This window comes from Dasypus novemcinctus, chromosome 29 (genome assembly GCF_030445035.2).
Source record: "Dasypus novemcinctus isolate mDasNov1 chromosome 29, mDasNov1.1.hap2, whole genome shotgun sequence".
Classification (NCBI taxonomy): domain Eukaryota; kingdom Metazoa; phylum Chordata; class Mammalia; order Cingulata; family Dasypodidae; genus Dasypus; species Dasypus novemcinctus.
The window spans coordinates 197,062-212,838 of NC_080701.1; the positions used below are offsets into that span (position 1 = coordinate 197,062).

General features: G+C 46.9%; 2 protein-coding genes across 9 annotated transcripts in view; one reads left to right on the plus strand and one right to left on the minus strand.

Moving 5' to 3' along the window:
• The window catches only part of CFAP97 (cilia and flagella associated protein 97), a 37,009-nt gene extending 36,413 nt beyond the window's left edge, over positions 1 to 596 (minus strand). The window contains exon 1 of one of the 3 annotated variants that reach the window (XM_023588560.2): positions 377 to 596. The gene's annotated coding sequence lies outside the window, so the exon portion shown is untranslated. The remainder of the gene's footprint in view (positions 1 to 376) is intronic. The other 2 variants (XM_058289879.1, XM_058289878.2) reach the window with 2 other exon arrangements.
• Positions 509 to 15,777, plus strand: part of SNX25 (sorting nexin 25) — a 175,889-nt gene continuing 160,620 nt past the window's right edge. For 5 of the 6 annotated variants that reach the window (XM_058289873.2, XM_058289875.2, XM_058289874.2 and 2 more), the window contains exon 1: positions 8,105 to 8,537. In XM_058289873.2, the coding sequence (XP_058145856.1) occupies positions 8,190 to 8,537 (348 nt within the window). In that variant the 5' untranslated portion in view covers positions 8,105 to 8,189. Of the gene's footprint in view, positions 640 to 4,727; positions 4,828 to 6,855; positions 6,934 to 8,104; positions 8,538 to 15,777 lie in introns of those variants that run through there. The other variant, XM_071212559.1, reaches the window with a different exon arrangement.

A 15,777-nucleotide genomic window follows, 5' to 3' on the forward strand; every position in this document is an offset into this window, starting at 1 on the left:
AACGGTACATTTCTGTAGTTACGTACGTACTAGGCCCACGAAAATCTCTGCCCAAAGTAAACACATGCTTTCCTGAAACCCGAGGCTCGGTTCGCGACCCCCACGCCAACGCCACGAGTTCGCGGAGGGTCAACCCCCCGAGGTGGGCGCGGCGGCCCCGGCCGGCCCTGGGGAGCGCCGCGTCTCACTCCAGGGCCAGACCTCGGCCCCCCCGGCGCGCCCCGAGGGCCGCCCGGCCGTCCCCACCCGCCGCGGGCTCCCAAATCTCCGCGCAGGCTGCATCGCGCCCGAGGGCCCGGCGGGCGGGAGGGCTGGGGCGAGGGTGCCGACGCCCGGGCCGGCCGCCCCCCTCCCGCGCAAGCTCCGTCCCACCTACCTGGAGTGCTCGCCGCCGCCGGGCTCCGGCAAGGGAAACGGATCCCGAACGAGGCTGAGGGGGCGTCACGCCACAGGGAGCGAACAGGAGACGCGGCGCGCGACCCTCGCCAGCAGCCGCCGCTACGGCACCGCGGCGCGCACGCGCCTGCGCACGCGCCACGCAGCCCCTCCTCGCGGCTCCCGGCGGGCGCGCGGTGAGGTCGCCGCCTCGGGCTTCCGGGGGCGGGGAGAGCGGAGAGGGAGAGGGGTTGCGGGCGAACGGTGAGCGCTGCCCGAAGGGGCCACCGGGCGCTCGCCCTCGCGCGGCTGGGGGTGGCCTGGCCCGCCGGGGGCCGGCCTGCTCGGGCTGGCGTCACAGAGCGCCGTGGGTCCGCCGGCGGGACACGGAGGCCTGGCCGCCTGGACTCACTGCCAGCGGGTGATGGCGGGAGGCTAGTCCCGGGGCTCCTAGTAGGGAAGGAAAAGGTGAAGAAATAGATCTTCCAAGCACTGAGCTGCCCAGCGCAGTATGAACGTGTACTGCTTCTCCCCCCACTATTAATGGCAGTGTGCTTTAGGCCTGGCTCTTGTAAATCTTAGGAAGAACAACAGGATCGTTGACAATGAACGTGTGTAGTAAATTGGAAGCTCCTTCAGGAAAGCGATTTTATTTCCTTTGTACCTTTTCAGTTGTAGTCATAGGAAGTCATCAACTCATGAGTGAAAAAAGCTTTCACAAGATCCATTAAATTTCGACTTTTTTACGTAGAAAGATGTAATTAATATCTTCACCCTCTCTTTAAAAAAATTAAGTGTTTATAAACTCATTGAGACAGGATATAGGCTTTGCTATTTCTATAGAGAGCTATTGAAAGACCTTTTCATATTTGGCAGTTTTTAGATTTAGGAATCAAGTTTTGAAAGATAAAATCTTTATAGGATTAACATTTATAAGCCAATTTAAAGTTAAGTATAATTAAGTTTTATTTTTTTTTATCTAAAGGGGTGGGTCAAAATATATAAATGCTGGGGAGTAGGTGTAGTTCATAGTTGAGTGCCTGCTTCGCATGTATGAGGTCCCAGGTTCAATCCCCAGTACCTCCTAAAAAAAAAATTATACGCCTTTACAGATATAGGAAATTGAGAAAGTAAAAATGACGACTCTATTATTACCTGCTCTATAAATCATTCCGTAACTCCTCTTTTGTGAGCTCTTTAAGGACAGAGACCTTATTTTTTAGTTATTTTCTAACAAAGCACTTGGCTAATATTTTTTGACTGAATATCAAAATGAACAGAAGTCACAAAATACTTTCCAGTACGATTTATTTAAACACAATCTATTTAAAAGCCAGATGAGTGCATTATTACAGCATTAGTATTGAATATTATTAGTATAACGTAAAAAAGTATTTATTTTGTCTTTTGGCAGTATATAACTTCTAACTTGTATTCGAAAGAGTAATGAAGAAGAATCCTATGATTTAAGACTTTGGGCTTACCTCTGCATGATTTTGGAAAACTCATTTAATTTCTCTAAGCTTTAGTTTCCTCATCTGCAAAATAGAATTTTAATACTTACCTTATCTCCATAGGGTTGTTGTAGGCAACACATGTTTTTAAAAAGATTTTCAAAAGTTAAAGCTCTGGATGGGGTATATGGGAATAAATTCCTATATTTTCAATGTAACATTTATGTAATCTAAAGCTTATTTCAAAATAAAATTTAAATTAAAATAGGCAATGGGAAGTGGACTTGGACCACTGGATAGGGTGTCCATCTACCACATGGTAGGTCCGCGGTTCAAATCCCTGGCCTCCTTGACCCATGTGGAGCTGGCCCATGCACAGTGCTGATGCGCACAAGGAGTGCCGTGCCACGCAGGGGTGTCCCCCTTGTAGGGGAGCCCCACGCGCAAGGAGCGTGCCCCATATGGAGAGTCGCCCCACGTGAAAAACATGCAGCCTGCCCAGGAGTGGCGCCGCACACACTGAGATGATGCAGCAAGATGAGCAACAAAAAGAGACACAGATTCCCAGTGTCACTGACAAGAATACAAGTGGACACAGAAGAACACACAGTGAGTGGACACAGAGAGCAGACAACTCGGGAAGGGGGGCACGGGGAGAGAAATAAACTTAAAAATCTTAAAAAAAAAAAACCCAGAAATTAAAATAGGCAAAGAAAAGATAAAACTCCATTCAAATATGAGATATTTTTATTAGTTTCTTTGCCTACCCAATTTTTCAATATATATCATGAAAGAATATTAAATGTATTCATTCTAGATTATTTATATTTATTAAGGGCCTACTCTGTGCCAAACTGTGTTCTGGACTCTGATTGGCTCTAATATTATCTTTATTTCCCAAGAGTATGTTTTCTAGCCAGTAGCAAATAAATGACAAATCAGAGACACTGGCTTCTTTTAGGTAGTTTATAAAAGCTTTATATAATATTAAATACATAGTGTTAATATTTAAATGTTAAAAATCCTCTCATTATCAATAATCATGGAGAGCCAACTTTATAAGGACATAGGTCAGTTCAAAAAGTTTATCAGGGGAAGTGGACTTGGCCCAGTGGTTAGGGCGTCCGTCTACCACATGGGAGGTCCGTGGTTCAGACCCTGGGCCTCCTTGACCCCTGTGGAGCTGGCCCATGCACAGTGTTGATGCGCGCAATGAGTGCCCTGCCACGCAGGGGTATCCCCGCATAGGGGAGCCCCACGTGCAAGGAGTGCGCCCCATAAGGAGAGCCACCCAGCGCAAAGAAAGTTCTGCCTGCCTAAGAATGGCGCCACACACACAGAGAGCTGACACAACAAGATGACGGAACAAAAAGAGACACAGATTCCCAGTGCCGCTGACAACAACAGAAGCGGACAAAGAACCCACAGCAAATAGACTCAGAGAACAGACAACTGGGGCAGGGTGGGGCGGGGCAAAGGGGAGAGAAATAAATCTTTAAAAAAAATATTTTTAAAAAGTTTATCAGCCCACATGTGTTTTAGAGAAATTAGAAAACAATCACAATTTATCTTCTTTTTTTATAATATGCTGCCCAATAATACTGAATATCAAAGTCCACGTCAGCTTTATAAATTTTCTTTTGCTTTATGTTCCATAACTTGAAAATAATGAGCTAAATGATATGGAGAATATCTGTTTTACCAAACTTCCAACTGGCAAACATAAAGAAATAGCTGTAAACTGGAAAATGACCTTATACGGAAGGTTCAATGCGGATCAGCAGAATATCCATGTCTACATAAAATACCATGACTTTAAAATGCTGTTTGACCTAAAGTAAGGGGGAAATGGAAAGGAGAAATGAGTTTATATGGCTACGAGTTTCTAAAAAAGAGTCTGGAGGCTGGCAGAAGGTTTGCCCTCATGCACAACTGAGCAGAGTCAGAGAGACAGATAAAGCAGATACAACCCCCAGATATTGGTTCCTTTGAGGGCTAAAGAGACCCATGGGAGTTATGGTCATGGCCGATGGGGTTAACTACCAGGGCAGATGGCCCCTCTTTGGAAATGGTGTTTATGTGTGATGAATCTGGACTCAGATGGGATCTCCCTCCATAAGACTTTCATGCCAATGTGCTGGAGGTGCAGTTAATGTTGGGGTTTAAGATATATTTAGGGGATTTGAATCTCTGGACTGACAATGTGATAGCCAGATCCTGAGCCTCAACAGACTCCAGCACCTACAATCTGATTTATTGGACTTACCACACTCAGCTAAGATGGAGGTGAAGAAGGACAACCACCACACCATGGAGCCTAGAGTGATTACAACTGAAAATGGGAGGATTGCATCCAGCATCCAGGTGGAATCTGAGCCTCCTCTTGACATAAAGGTGCAATGGACACAACCAATCCAGTGTCCACATAGAAGAGGTGGCATTGGATTGGGAAAAGGGGACATAATGGACAAAGGGTATGGGGAAAGGCAGGAAGAGATGAGAGGTGGAGGCGTCTTCGGGACATGGAGCTGCCCTGGATGGTGCTTCAGAGGTAATCACCGGACATTGTAAATCCTCACAGGGCCTACATGATGGAATAGAGGAGAGTATGGGCCATGATGTGAACCAATGTATATGAGGTGCAGAGGTGCCCAAAGATGTACTTACCAAATCCAATGGATGTGTCATGATGATGGGAACGAGTGTTGTTGGGGGGGGGGGGAGAGGGGGGTGGGGGTGGGGTTGAATGGGACCTCACATATATATTTTTAATGTAATATTATTACAAAGTCAATAAAAAATAAAAAAATTAAAAAAAAAAAAAAGAAAAAAAAAAAAAAGAAATAGCTGTACACTGTTTCCTTGCCCCTATCCTTACCCAGGCTCTTTATCTCACAGGTAGATGGGAACAGATTATGAAGAATTACCAATGCCAGGAACAAAAAATGTGCACTTTAACATATTTGCAGTAAGAACTCACCTGATGCTACTGATTTTGGTGAGTAGCCAGACACACTAGAAACCAATTAATATAGTCTGACAAAAGTAAACTGTGGCGAGTGACTGTGGCTTAAGCAGTTGGGTGCCTTCCTTCCACATGGGAGGTCCCAGGTTCAGTTACCAGTGCCTCCTAAAGAAGATGAGCAGACCCAGAGAGCAGACAGCAAGTGCAAACAACGGGGAGTAGGGAGAAATAAATAAATCTTTATAAAAAAAAGTAATTTGTGGAAAGTTGTTAAAGTTAGTGATCCAGTGAATCTTCCTTCCCATAGTTACACCCTTGTGTAGTCCCTTATTTACTCCATGTTGGGCCATGTGATTTGCTTTGCCCAATGGGACATTAGAAAATATGACACAAGCAAAAGCTTAGAAAGAACTTGCACATCACTTTCCTGCGATTGCTATGTGAAGAACCCCAGGTTGACCTCTTGGAGGATAAGAACACAGGCATCAGAAACAAGCCATCTCGACTGAGGTCCCATAGATCATATAGTCCCAGCCTATGTGCCAGTTGACTGTAGCTTTGTGAGGGGTCACAGGCAAGAACAGCAGAACTGGCTGCAACCCAGATTAGCGACCCATAATGTTGTAAGCAAATGAAAAGATTGTTTTATTTTGGGGTATTTTTTAATGCAACAATTGATAACTGACATATAATACCTCCCTAATTTTCAGGTCAAAACTTAGATAAATTGAAACTATCCTTTTAAATGAGGGTTTACCCTTGTTATACCAGCTAATTTAATTTACAATAGTTTCCTCTTTGTAATTGTTTTTTCTCCATGCAGGTGAGTAAAAAAACATTTCTTCCTGAAAATTTTCTAATATGAATTAAAGTATTTTATTGATTTTTTCCTTATTTGAAGTTTGGATATACTTGAACTCCATGAATCAAGTTTATAAGAAAGCTAGATAGAGGAATTAATTGACTTGTTATGGTCTTACAGTAAGTCAGTAGAAGAAAGTAGGTCTTTTAACTCATGCAATGTCTTTATTCACAGTTTTCCCCAAATAGTCAAGGGCAAACTCTGAGATTTCCTCTCTGATGCTGCAACTCTGTCCAGGGTAGGCAAAAGGGCTCACGGAGAAACATGCTAAAAAGTGAAGGGGCAGAGGCACCCCACATTTTGACAGAGATTGTTGTTGTCTCTATTTACTTACACAGTTAAGCATTTTAAACTTGTCAATTTTTTCACTTTCTTTTTTAATCTTAGTTTTATCCTTACAATAGTTCAGTAAGGCAAGGCAGATGTTATTATTCCCAGCGTATATAAGAAAATAATGAAGCTAGTCAGTTATAGGCTACCAGACTTTATTTGAAATAATTTGGGTTTATAGGGTATAATTTAAGGACCCCAATGGGATGAATATTAACTATTTTAAAGGCAAAAGGACTCCTTAAGAATTAGTTATTCTGCTTTATAAAAAAATACAGGAGGAAGGAAAGGGGAACAGGCAGGCAGTAACTTCTGAGGCCATCTTCTAGGTATGGTAAAGCCACACACGGCATAGGTACTCATTATCTTATTTTTGATCTACAAGGTATAAGAGAGAATGAAGTGCCATATGAAGACTAATATTAAAAATGGAAAAAGCTTTTTAAAAAGGACAAATGTGAACACATTTTTACAGATATAGATAGACAAAAGAATGCATTTCTGTAGTGCTAAATGTGATAATTTTTCAGACCTCTTACTTTAGTTCCCCCTTGAAATTCAGGCCATTCCAAGGAAATTTATCAGACACATGCATTGATATGCAGATGTGCTGTCTGTGCTAACACACACAAGTATTTTTCCTCCTGAAAAATAACCTATTAGAGAATACCTTGTTTTAAAATAATCAATATCCACTATATATTTTGGTTTATTTCGCATACATGCTATATTTTTTCTTAGTTGAAATATTATTTATTATAGATAATAAAACTTATTTATAGATGGAATATTCCTTATGGAAAAAAATGTAGTGACAGTGTTTGAAAGCATATTTTAATGCTTTTTTTTTCTTTTTATTTATTTTTGAGGTACTGGGAAGAAGCTTGAACCCGGACCTCCTGTGTGAGAAGCCTGCGCTCCACCACTGAGCCACATCAGCATCCTGAGTTGGTTTCTTTGTTTGCTTGTTGTTTGTCCTTGTTTCTAGGAGATGATAGGAAAGGAACCCTGGATCTCCCATATGGGAAGCAGGTTCTCAACAGCTTGAGCCACATCCACTCCCCTTATTCTTAATTATGCTCCCTGGAAGCAAGCTATCACTCAATTTATTGGAAAACAAAAGCACTTTGAACATACGAAAATTATTCATTAGAGCCGCATGGAGTTGCTTTTAAACGTTTCCCATATCCTTAAAAATAGTCTTTATTTCTCACTTCTTGCCTATCTATTTGCCTCTCCTTCCTTCCTCTTTCCATCCTTGATTTGCCCTTTCTAGTGTATCACCCCTCTTTTAAATTAAGAATTGTTCATTTCTTTAGTATCCCTGTATCTCTATTATCCATCAAAGATGCACTTTCCACTTTCTGGTCTTCACAGTAATTGCTGGTGTATATGTAGCATATTGGCATTTGCCTTTTCAGCAAGCTTTATCTGTATATTAACGCCTGGGAACCACGATAGGAGAAGAGGAAAATATGTACTCTAGTGCGCGGGTACTAGCATTTATACTGAGTAACTGGCAACGAAAACAGGGGGAACCCGAGCACGGTGGCTGTGGAAGCTGTGCACCTCTCTGGCACCAGGCACACGTCTTCCGGCCTTTCCCCAGCAAATCCTAGGCTCTGTTTTTCCTCCGCGTTCCTCTCATTCCTCTCTGAAGCGGCTGGGGGGGGAGGGAAGCGTAGTGGCGGGAAACCGTCAAAAGCGAGGAGAGGGTTAGGCAGAGATTTTGGCGGCTACAAGCAGTGTGAGGAGGCTGCTTGTGAGAGATGAGCAGAGAGCGAGAATTCCGGGCTCCCGCGAGCCGGAGCACCACAAACGCTCCCGGTACCTGCCGCAGAATTTCCCGGGGGCGGGGCCGGGGGCGGGGCCGGGGCGGCGGGGGCGGGGCCGGGGCGGCGGGGGCGGGCCTGCGCCTGTCAGTCAGAAGCCGGGCCGCGCTCCGCCCCGCCTGGCGCGCTCCGGCCTCCCCTGCGCCGCGCGCGGACCGCCCCCGCGCCGCCCCGGGCCCCGCTGGCTCCGCTGTCCCTGTCTGCTGTCCGCGGTCCGCTCTCCGGCCACCTGGGCGCGCCCGGCTCGGCAGCTGCAGGTCCCGCGTGGGCGGCCGGCGAGGGCATGAGCGCGGGCCGCCTCCGCCTCCCGCGGGGCGCCAGGGGCCCGCGGGGCCGGAGATGTGCCTGCGCCTAGCGGCGCAGGGAGCAGCATGCGCGCCGAGGCCACCCACCGCCGCCGCGCCCCGGGCGAGCCGCGGCCCCGGCCCGCGGAGGACGCGGGGGCGCCGCGAGGCGGGGGCGGCGGCGCCGGGCGGGGGCGCGGGGCCGGCCTGGCGCTGGCCCTGGCCGCCGCGGCCCTGTCGTGCTTGGCGCCCGGCTGCTGGCGGGCGGGGGGCGCGGGCCCGTGCGCCCCGCTGCTGGGGCTCGGCCTCTCCCTGCTGTGCGCCGCGGCCGCCCTCCTGCTGGGGACCCTGCTCGCCCTCGCCTGCCGCGGCCGCCGGGCCCCACCGCCCGCCTTCGCCGCCGCCTGGAGCCGGGTCGCCCGCCGCCCGCCGGGGGTGAGTACGCGCGCCCGCTTCGGGGGCTCGGGGCCGCCGGGCCGCACTCGCCGGTGCCCCCCCCCCACCCGGCGAGGCTGCGAGCCCGGGAGAGGGGCGGACGGGCTGGGCGCGGGCCCGCGGGGAGCCGAGGGATCGCTGGCCTCGCCCGCGGGGCCCTGGTGCTGCGCTCCCTGCTCGGAGCTGGAGGCTTCACCTGTGTTTCCGGAAAATACGTTCTCCCAGCGCCCCAGCTCGCTTGCACCTGATAGCCAAAGGGATTATCATCCAGGAAGATGGTTTAGTAGAGAAATTAGAGGAAATAGTAATTAAAGGGGGACAAGCAGAAAAAATGAAGCAACATGTGTACTCTCAAACGTATATTAATTATCCAAACATTTCAGGTCATAGAAGAGAAATATAATCTAAGAAAAATGGTAATTGGTCATTCTTTTGAACTTGCATTCTTACGATAGCTCAAAATAAGTTCGTTTGGAATTTTTTCTTTCAGTTTTATGTTACTTAAAATTGAAATGAATGTTATTTAAAACTGTTATTTTAATAGTACTGGCTCTGTTTACTCAAGTTTTCAGTTGTGCACCATTACTAGTTTGTGTTTAAGTTTTTAAAGAAAATGCTCTCATGAATGGAAGGGTGAGAAGCACAAGCATGTGGTGTAGTATGAAATCTGTCAGTACTGGGGAGTGGGAGCTCGCCCACACAGGGCATGTAGCATGTGGAGGGGAGGCTGCTTGCCCGCAAACCAGATGGAGTCTAGGGTAACAGTGACTGCTGTACTGGAAATTCTGATTCAGCATGAAGAAAAGAACATTCTCGTACTCCTATACATTGTGAGTTCTTTCCGTGTCAGTTAGACACATTAGACCCTGGGGCCCATCCCTTCCTTCCTCCTTTCCCCCCCTTTTTTCTTCTTGGGGTCTTTCTGTAGAAGGTAAATAATGTATCAGCTGTTAAGTAGGTAGCTGCAGAAGCCTAAACTAAAAGGGAGAGGCATTTTTTCATGTTTTGAATGAAGTGTTGACATCCTTCCTACACTACAGCATAGTATCAGATGTAAACTCCCTTTCTTGGTACCCAAGATTTGACACCTGGATCTTTTGCAACTAATAGAAGCTCAGGAAGTGTTTGTTAATGATAGCAAAGAAAATTATGTCCATTTGTGGTTGCTAACTTAGTGTTTTCCCCCTCTAAGTAACCTAGTATCTATAGGGTATCTTATATATGCAAGGATTTTGTTTATTTGGGTGATAATTACTATTTATTAAAGCAGTAAAAACAATTTTTGTCCAAGATAGAAATAATGTCTGTTTTAGGGTTCTCTAGGGAAACAGAATCAACAAGAGATACCTGTCAATAGTATGTGATTTAAGAGTCTCTCACACAGCTGTGGGGATGCACAAGTCCAGGTTCTGCAGACAGGCTGCAACCAGAGGCTCCAATGAAAGTCCAGTGAAGGTTCTTGACAAGTTCTGGGAGACAGTGGCTGTCCAAAGATGAGGTGGCACTTCCCCTTTTAAGGCATTCCACTGATTGGGTTAAGCTTCACTCGCTGCTGATGGCAATCTCCTTGACTGATGTAATTATAACCAGCTATCTGTGATTTACCACTGCAGTAAAGTCAATGGTGACTAAAGTCCATAAATGCCCTTGTATTTTTTTTTTTAATTTCTCTCTCCTCCCCCCCCCCCCCCAGTTGTCTGTTCTCTGTGTCCATTTGCTGCATGTTCTTCTTTATCTGCTTCTGTTGTTGTCAGCAGCACGGGAATATGTATTTCTTTTTGTTGCGTCATCTTGTTGTGTCAGCTCTCTGTGTTTGTGGCCCCATTCCTGGGCAGGCTGCACTTTCTTTCGCGCTGGGCGGCTCTCCTTATGGGGCGCAGTCCCTGCACGTGGGGCTCCCTTCGCAGGGACACCCCTGCGTGGCACGGCACTCCTTGTGTGCATCAGCACTGTGCATGAGCCAGCTCCCCATGGGTCAAGGAGGCCCGGGGTTTGAACCGTGAACCTCCCATGTGTAGACGGATGCCCTATCCTTTGGGCCAAGTCCGCGTACTGATAAATGCCCTTGTATTACAGTTAGCCCAGTGCTTATTTGACCAAACAACTGGGCACAATTACCTGGCTGAGTTGACATAATATCTTAACAATTACAATGTTCATTAGTATTTTCATGTACTAGACATGCTTTTGTGTAAGGTCAGGAAGGTTGGTGCTAGAGTTTGTTTTTGTTTTTAAATTTTTCTTTCTTTTTGGTGTTAGAGTTTTGACAGTGATATCTAGGCCGATTTTAACAGAACAGACTTACTCTTAGGCCCTGAGCAGGCTGTGGTTCTCTGGGGCTGGCTTATTACTGCTTTGCTAGGCAGGCTGTTGGTGTGGTGCTTCTAGGGCAAGGGTGCTCCTAGGGCAGGGTGCTCCGAGGACAGGGTGCTCCGAGGGCAAGGGTGCTCCTAGGGTACAGGTGCTCCTAGGGCAGGGTGCTCCTATGGCAGGGTGCTCCTAGGGTACAGGTGCTCCTAGGGTACAGGTGCTCCTCGGGTACAAGTGCTCCTATGGCAGGGTGCTCCTAGGGCATGGGTGCTCCTAGAGCAGGGTGCTTCCAGGGCAAGGGTGCTCCTAGGGTACAGGTGCTCCTAGGGTAGAGTGCTCTTAGAGCAAGGGTGCTCCTAGGGCAAGGGTACTCCTAGGGCCAGGGTATTCCTATGGTACTGGTGCTCCTATGGCAGGGTGCTCCTAGAGCACAGGTGCTCCTAGGGTACGGGTGCTCCTAGGGTAGAGATGCTCCTAGGGCAGGGTGCTCCGAGGGCAGGGTGCAGCTGCTTTCTGCCAGGTGCCCTCCTAGGACAAGTGTGTGGTTGCTTTCTGCCAGGCCACTGACCCCATGTGGGACAGGCTACAGTTCTTCACCCTAGCATGGCATGCAGCCAGGAGCAAATCCCTTCTGGACCAGCAATTCAGAGTACATCTTCCAGTAATGGAAAATATTTCTTATATTTTGACAGTAGGAAGAGTGAGAAAGAATAACTTCTGTAACTGTCAGTTTTTTCTGTCAGGTAGTGTATGGATATTTTTCCTTGTAGCTTATCAGATGTTCCTCGGTTTAAGTCCCAGAAGTTGAAAAATAGGGAAGCAATTAATGAACGAAGCTTGGAGGGCTAGTGTTAACAAGTCCACAAAAAGTTGGTGCTTAGTAGCATATATGTCAAAGATTTTCTTAGTTTAAGCCAGATAAAAAGATCAAGAAGTCATCAGATCTAATTAATAAACAAGCGTTTATGGAGTATCTACTACATATCTTGTATTCTGATCTTTTTTTTTCCATTTTTTTAAATTCATTTTTTAAAATATTACATTAAAAAAATATGAGGTCCCCATTCACCCCCACTGCCCCCACCCCACCACTCCCCCCACAGCAACACTCGCCACCATCATCATGACACATCCATTGCATTTGGTGTATATTCTGATCTTGTTAGAGAATTTTTTGTCTAGTTTGTTGCCGAGTGCCAGTGCCACAAGCATATAGGCTCTCAAGGGATGGATTGTGGCTGAATGAATGATATTGTTTGAGATGAAAACACACTGAAACATCCTACAGACATTTTCATGTTTGAAATTTTAATCGTAGTTTCCCAGAGAAGGGCTAGAGTCTTGCAGTATGTCGCCCTGAGGGCTTGGGCAGTTCCTGTCTGTGTATGGCATGATTTTGGTGGCAGGGAGGGTTCAAAGATGAACAAAATGCTCCCTGTCCCACTGGAGGTGCCTGGATGAGAGGGCCGCTCACAGAGCCCGAAAAACGTCCAGCACAAGTCCTGCTCCAGCCTGCTTGGGCTTCTCGACTTCTCTACTTTCTAAAAGACTTATTCTACTAACACAAAAGTTCTTTGAGTAAAGCAAACTTAATTTAGTTTCTTGAGAAAAGGGAAATGTATGGATAGTGATAACTTTCGAGTAGAAAGATACGTGATTAAATCCAGAACATAAAAAATACTAACAAAAACAGCAAATGTAGACTAAACTGAGGAAAATTATATATATCTGAATTTATTCAAACTGTCTAAAAGGAGGTAATATGTGTTTTCATAATTTGTTTAAGAACAACAAAAAGTTAACAGCTGAAACTGTTTTAGAGACTGAGCTTACATGGTACAATTCAAGATTTGAGTTGAGACTGAGGTTTGAGTGAATATATGAGAGGAAACAAAGGAGTTAGTATGGGAAAGTAGTTTTAGACAGGCTGTGGAAGTCCTCAGCCAAGAGGGAACTGCCTTTTCCTCTGTAAGCATAGACAGCTACTGACATGGGAGTGGCAGCGTCAGAGCTGGGCTTTAGAAGTGTTTGGAAGTTTGATTGGCATGGTTAACAGGGATACAAAGTGGGAATTAATGAAGCCAGGCACAGGGAGAGTAGAGGCGATGGAGTCAAGAGTGAGTGAGGTTTCTACTCCTAATTATCACTAGTTGTCACGGCAGGTAGGTTCAAAGATGTTCTCAAGGGGGTTCTGCCATTCCTTTTAAACTAAGTTCAGCCCCACGCTGAAGGGACCCCTGCTCGTCCACACCTGAAGACCCGGATCTCTGAACCTGAATGCTGCTTGGTGCCTTCTTAGTGCTGATCATCCCCAAGAGGTCCTTACCTGCCTCTCTGGGACCTTAAACTGCTTCTGCTTCTGCTTTTGGAGTGTGCCATGATGTCACCCTGGCAGTTGAGTGTTGCCTTCTTAAAAGCACCTTAGGTTTCCCTTGCCGACCTTGTCGTTCGCATAGGAAGTGCTCTAGATTCCTTAAAATGGTTAACCCCTGTGGTCAGACTGGTGCATGAGGACACATAGAAAAGGTGGCTCGAGTCTGGTACCAAGCGTTCAGGCTTCAGAAAATGAATATTTCTGTGAAATGCTGTTAGCCTTAAATGACTGCATATAAACTTGCCAGGTTTTTAAATTGCAGCTTTACTTCTGAAAGAAAAAAGAGTTACAAACTTGGGACTTGTATTTTCTCCCTTTCCAAACTAGGGTTGTTTGTTTGGCGGGATGGCAGGGCAGGCGGGCAGTCCTTTCAGGGGTGCTCCTGGACGCCTTTGGGGCCATTCGCTCATTTCCACTCCCTGGTTCGGTCCCCACGCACATGGAGCTTTCCAGAAAGCCCCGTGGGGCGGCGTGTGTGCTGGTGGGCTTCTCAGCTCAGGGCTGCTTTGGAAGAATGTCGTGAGGAATTGAGGTGTCCTGGCCCCTTGGGCCAGCCTGTGTGTCAGCTCCTCTAGGTGCTGGCCGGTCCTGGTGGATCGGTCAGCCTGGGGTTCTGACGTGTGAACAGGCAAAGAACCAGATGTGAGACGTAAGCTTCAAGTAGAATGCTTCTGAGGCCAAGGGGGAAAAAGGAGAATTGTGTGTAATTTTAAAATTAGACATCCTCTATTAAGACTAGACTCTATGTAAACCTTTCTGTTTTCTGGTAGATTATACCTCTTGGAAAATCATATACCTTTTAAAATATTCATTTCTAAAGTAGTCTGAATTTTTGCAGTTCTCATTCACTTATACGCACCAGCGAATTTACCTTAATAGTAATAGCTGAGCTTTTATAGGAGTCATGCTCTTGTAGTCTCACCGTCTCCCAACACCTCTGGGAGTCCACAGGCAATATTCATGTGTGTGTAAATAAGCTCACTCGTGTCCTTCCATTCCTAGTGCTACAGAGTCTGTGGAAAAGCACATTCCCCCTGGGATGCTGCAGTCCCCAGCCCCCCACCCCCATGGTGATACGCAGGTGTGCTTGTCCTGCCTGTTTCCTGAGAGGAGCCCTAGTAATGCACACAAGTGCCCGTGGAGGCTGGGTGCGTAGCTGTTTCTCCCACCCATGCTTTTTTACCCCCCTTCTTACAGAAGCTGAGGAGCTCATGTACCTGTTGGTGCCTTCCTTCTTTACCTGGCTCAGACCAGCCTCTGGGCCAGATTAGGGCTTTCTTTCTAGTGATCCAAAGCCTTCCCCACTCTGCCGGCTCAAGCACCTGCACGCAAGCCGCCTCCCAGAAGGCCTCTTCCTCCTCCGCAGATCAGCTCACACACACCAGTTCCTGAGGGCTGCAGGCAGCCTTTGCCAAATAGCCTTTGCAAAAGCCTAATAGGCTTTGCAAAATTAGCGTGGCAAATACCCACACGTTCCAATGTGTCTTTCCAAAAGCAGAGTTGTTAATCTCCTATTTTTCCTTCTGATTTTTTCCGTTTCATGAAACCTTTCTCTTTTTGAAGTTTCTACCCCTAGTGGAGGAAGTGCATTTGTTTTCCAGATTGGACTTTCTTTCTTGAGGCCTCAGTGTTTATTCTTTCAATCTTAGAAATTTCACATTTAGCCATGCCTGACCTCCCCATGATAACCATCTCTACACTGAGGATTTAGGAATTTATTTTCCAGGCCCAGATCTCTTCTTTGGGCCTCAGACTTGTGTATTCAACTGCTCACTGGACGTTTTTACTTGGCAGTGCCAAGTGGTTCCTCAGACTCAGAAAGCCCAGAGCATCTTGTGGTCCCTGCTCCCATCTCCCCACTGTCCTCCAGATCAGTGTCCCCGAGAGCCAGACCACAGGCTGGAAGACAAGACGCTGTCTTGACGTTTCCTTCTCCTCGTTCCCCCGTTCAGCCCACCCTATGGTGCTTCGTCCTGCCTCCTGAGTGCCTTGTGTCCATCCCCTGCTCTCCACCACCTGCTGTCTTCATGGTCCAGCTCCTATCACGTGTCACCTCCGTGATTATACCTGCCGCTCAGCTGGTTTCTCCAGCTCCACAGTGGCTACCCCTTCCATCGATTCTTTTGCAAATGCGAGCCTGATCAGATGTTCCCCAGTGACATGTTTGATTAAACCTGCAGCTTCCTGTTCTTCACTTTCTGGCCTTCCTGTCAGAATTACTTTACTCCTTGTAGCAGTTTGATATTGTTTATGAAGTCCAGAAAATAGATACTGGATTATGTTTGTAAACTGGTTTGTTCCTCTGGGCATTTTAGATTATATTGGATTCAGAGGTTTCACTTTTACTTGATTAAATTATGATTGGGACTTTGATTGGGCCACGTCAGTACGACACTGAGTCCCCACCTCCTTGGCGGGAGGGGATGCACAGAGAAACCGCACATAAGAGGAGGGAGGTTGAGGTTTGATCCTGGAGCCTGGGAAGTAAGTACACAGAGGAGCAGGTGCATGAGGAAGGAGAGATGTTCCATTAATCACAGCAGTGGCCCCAGGAAG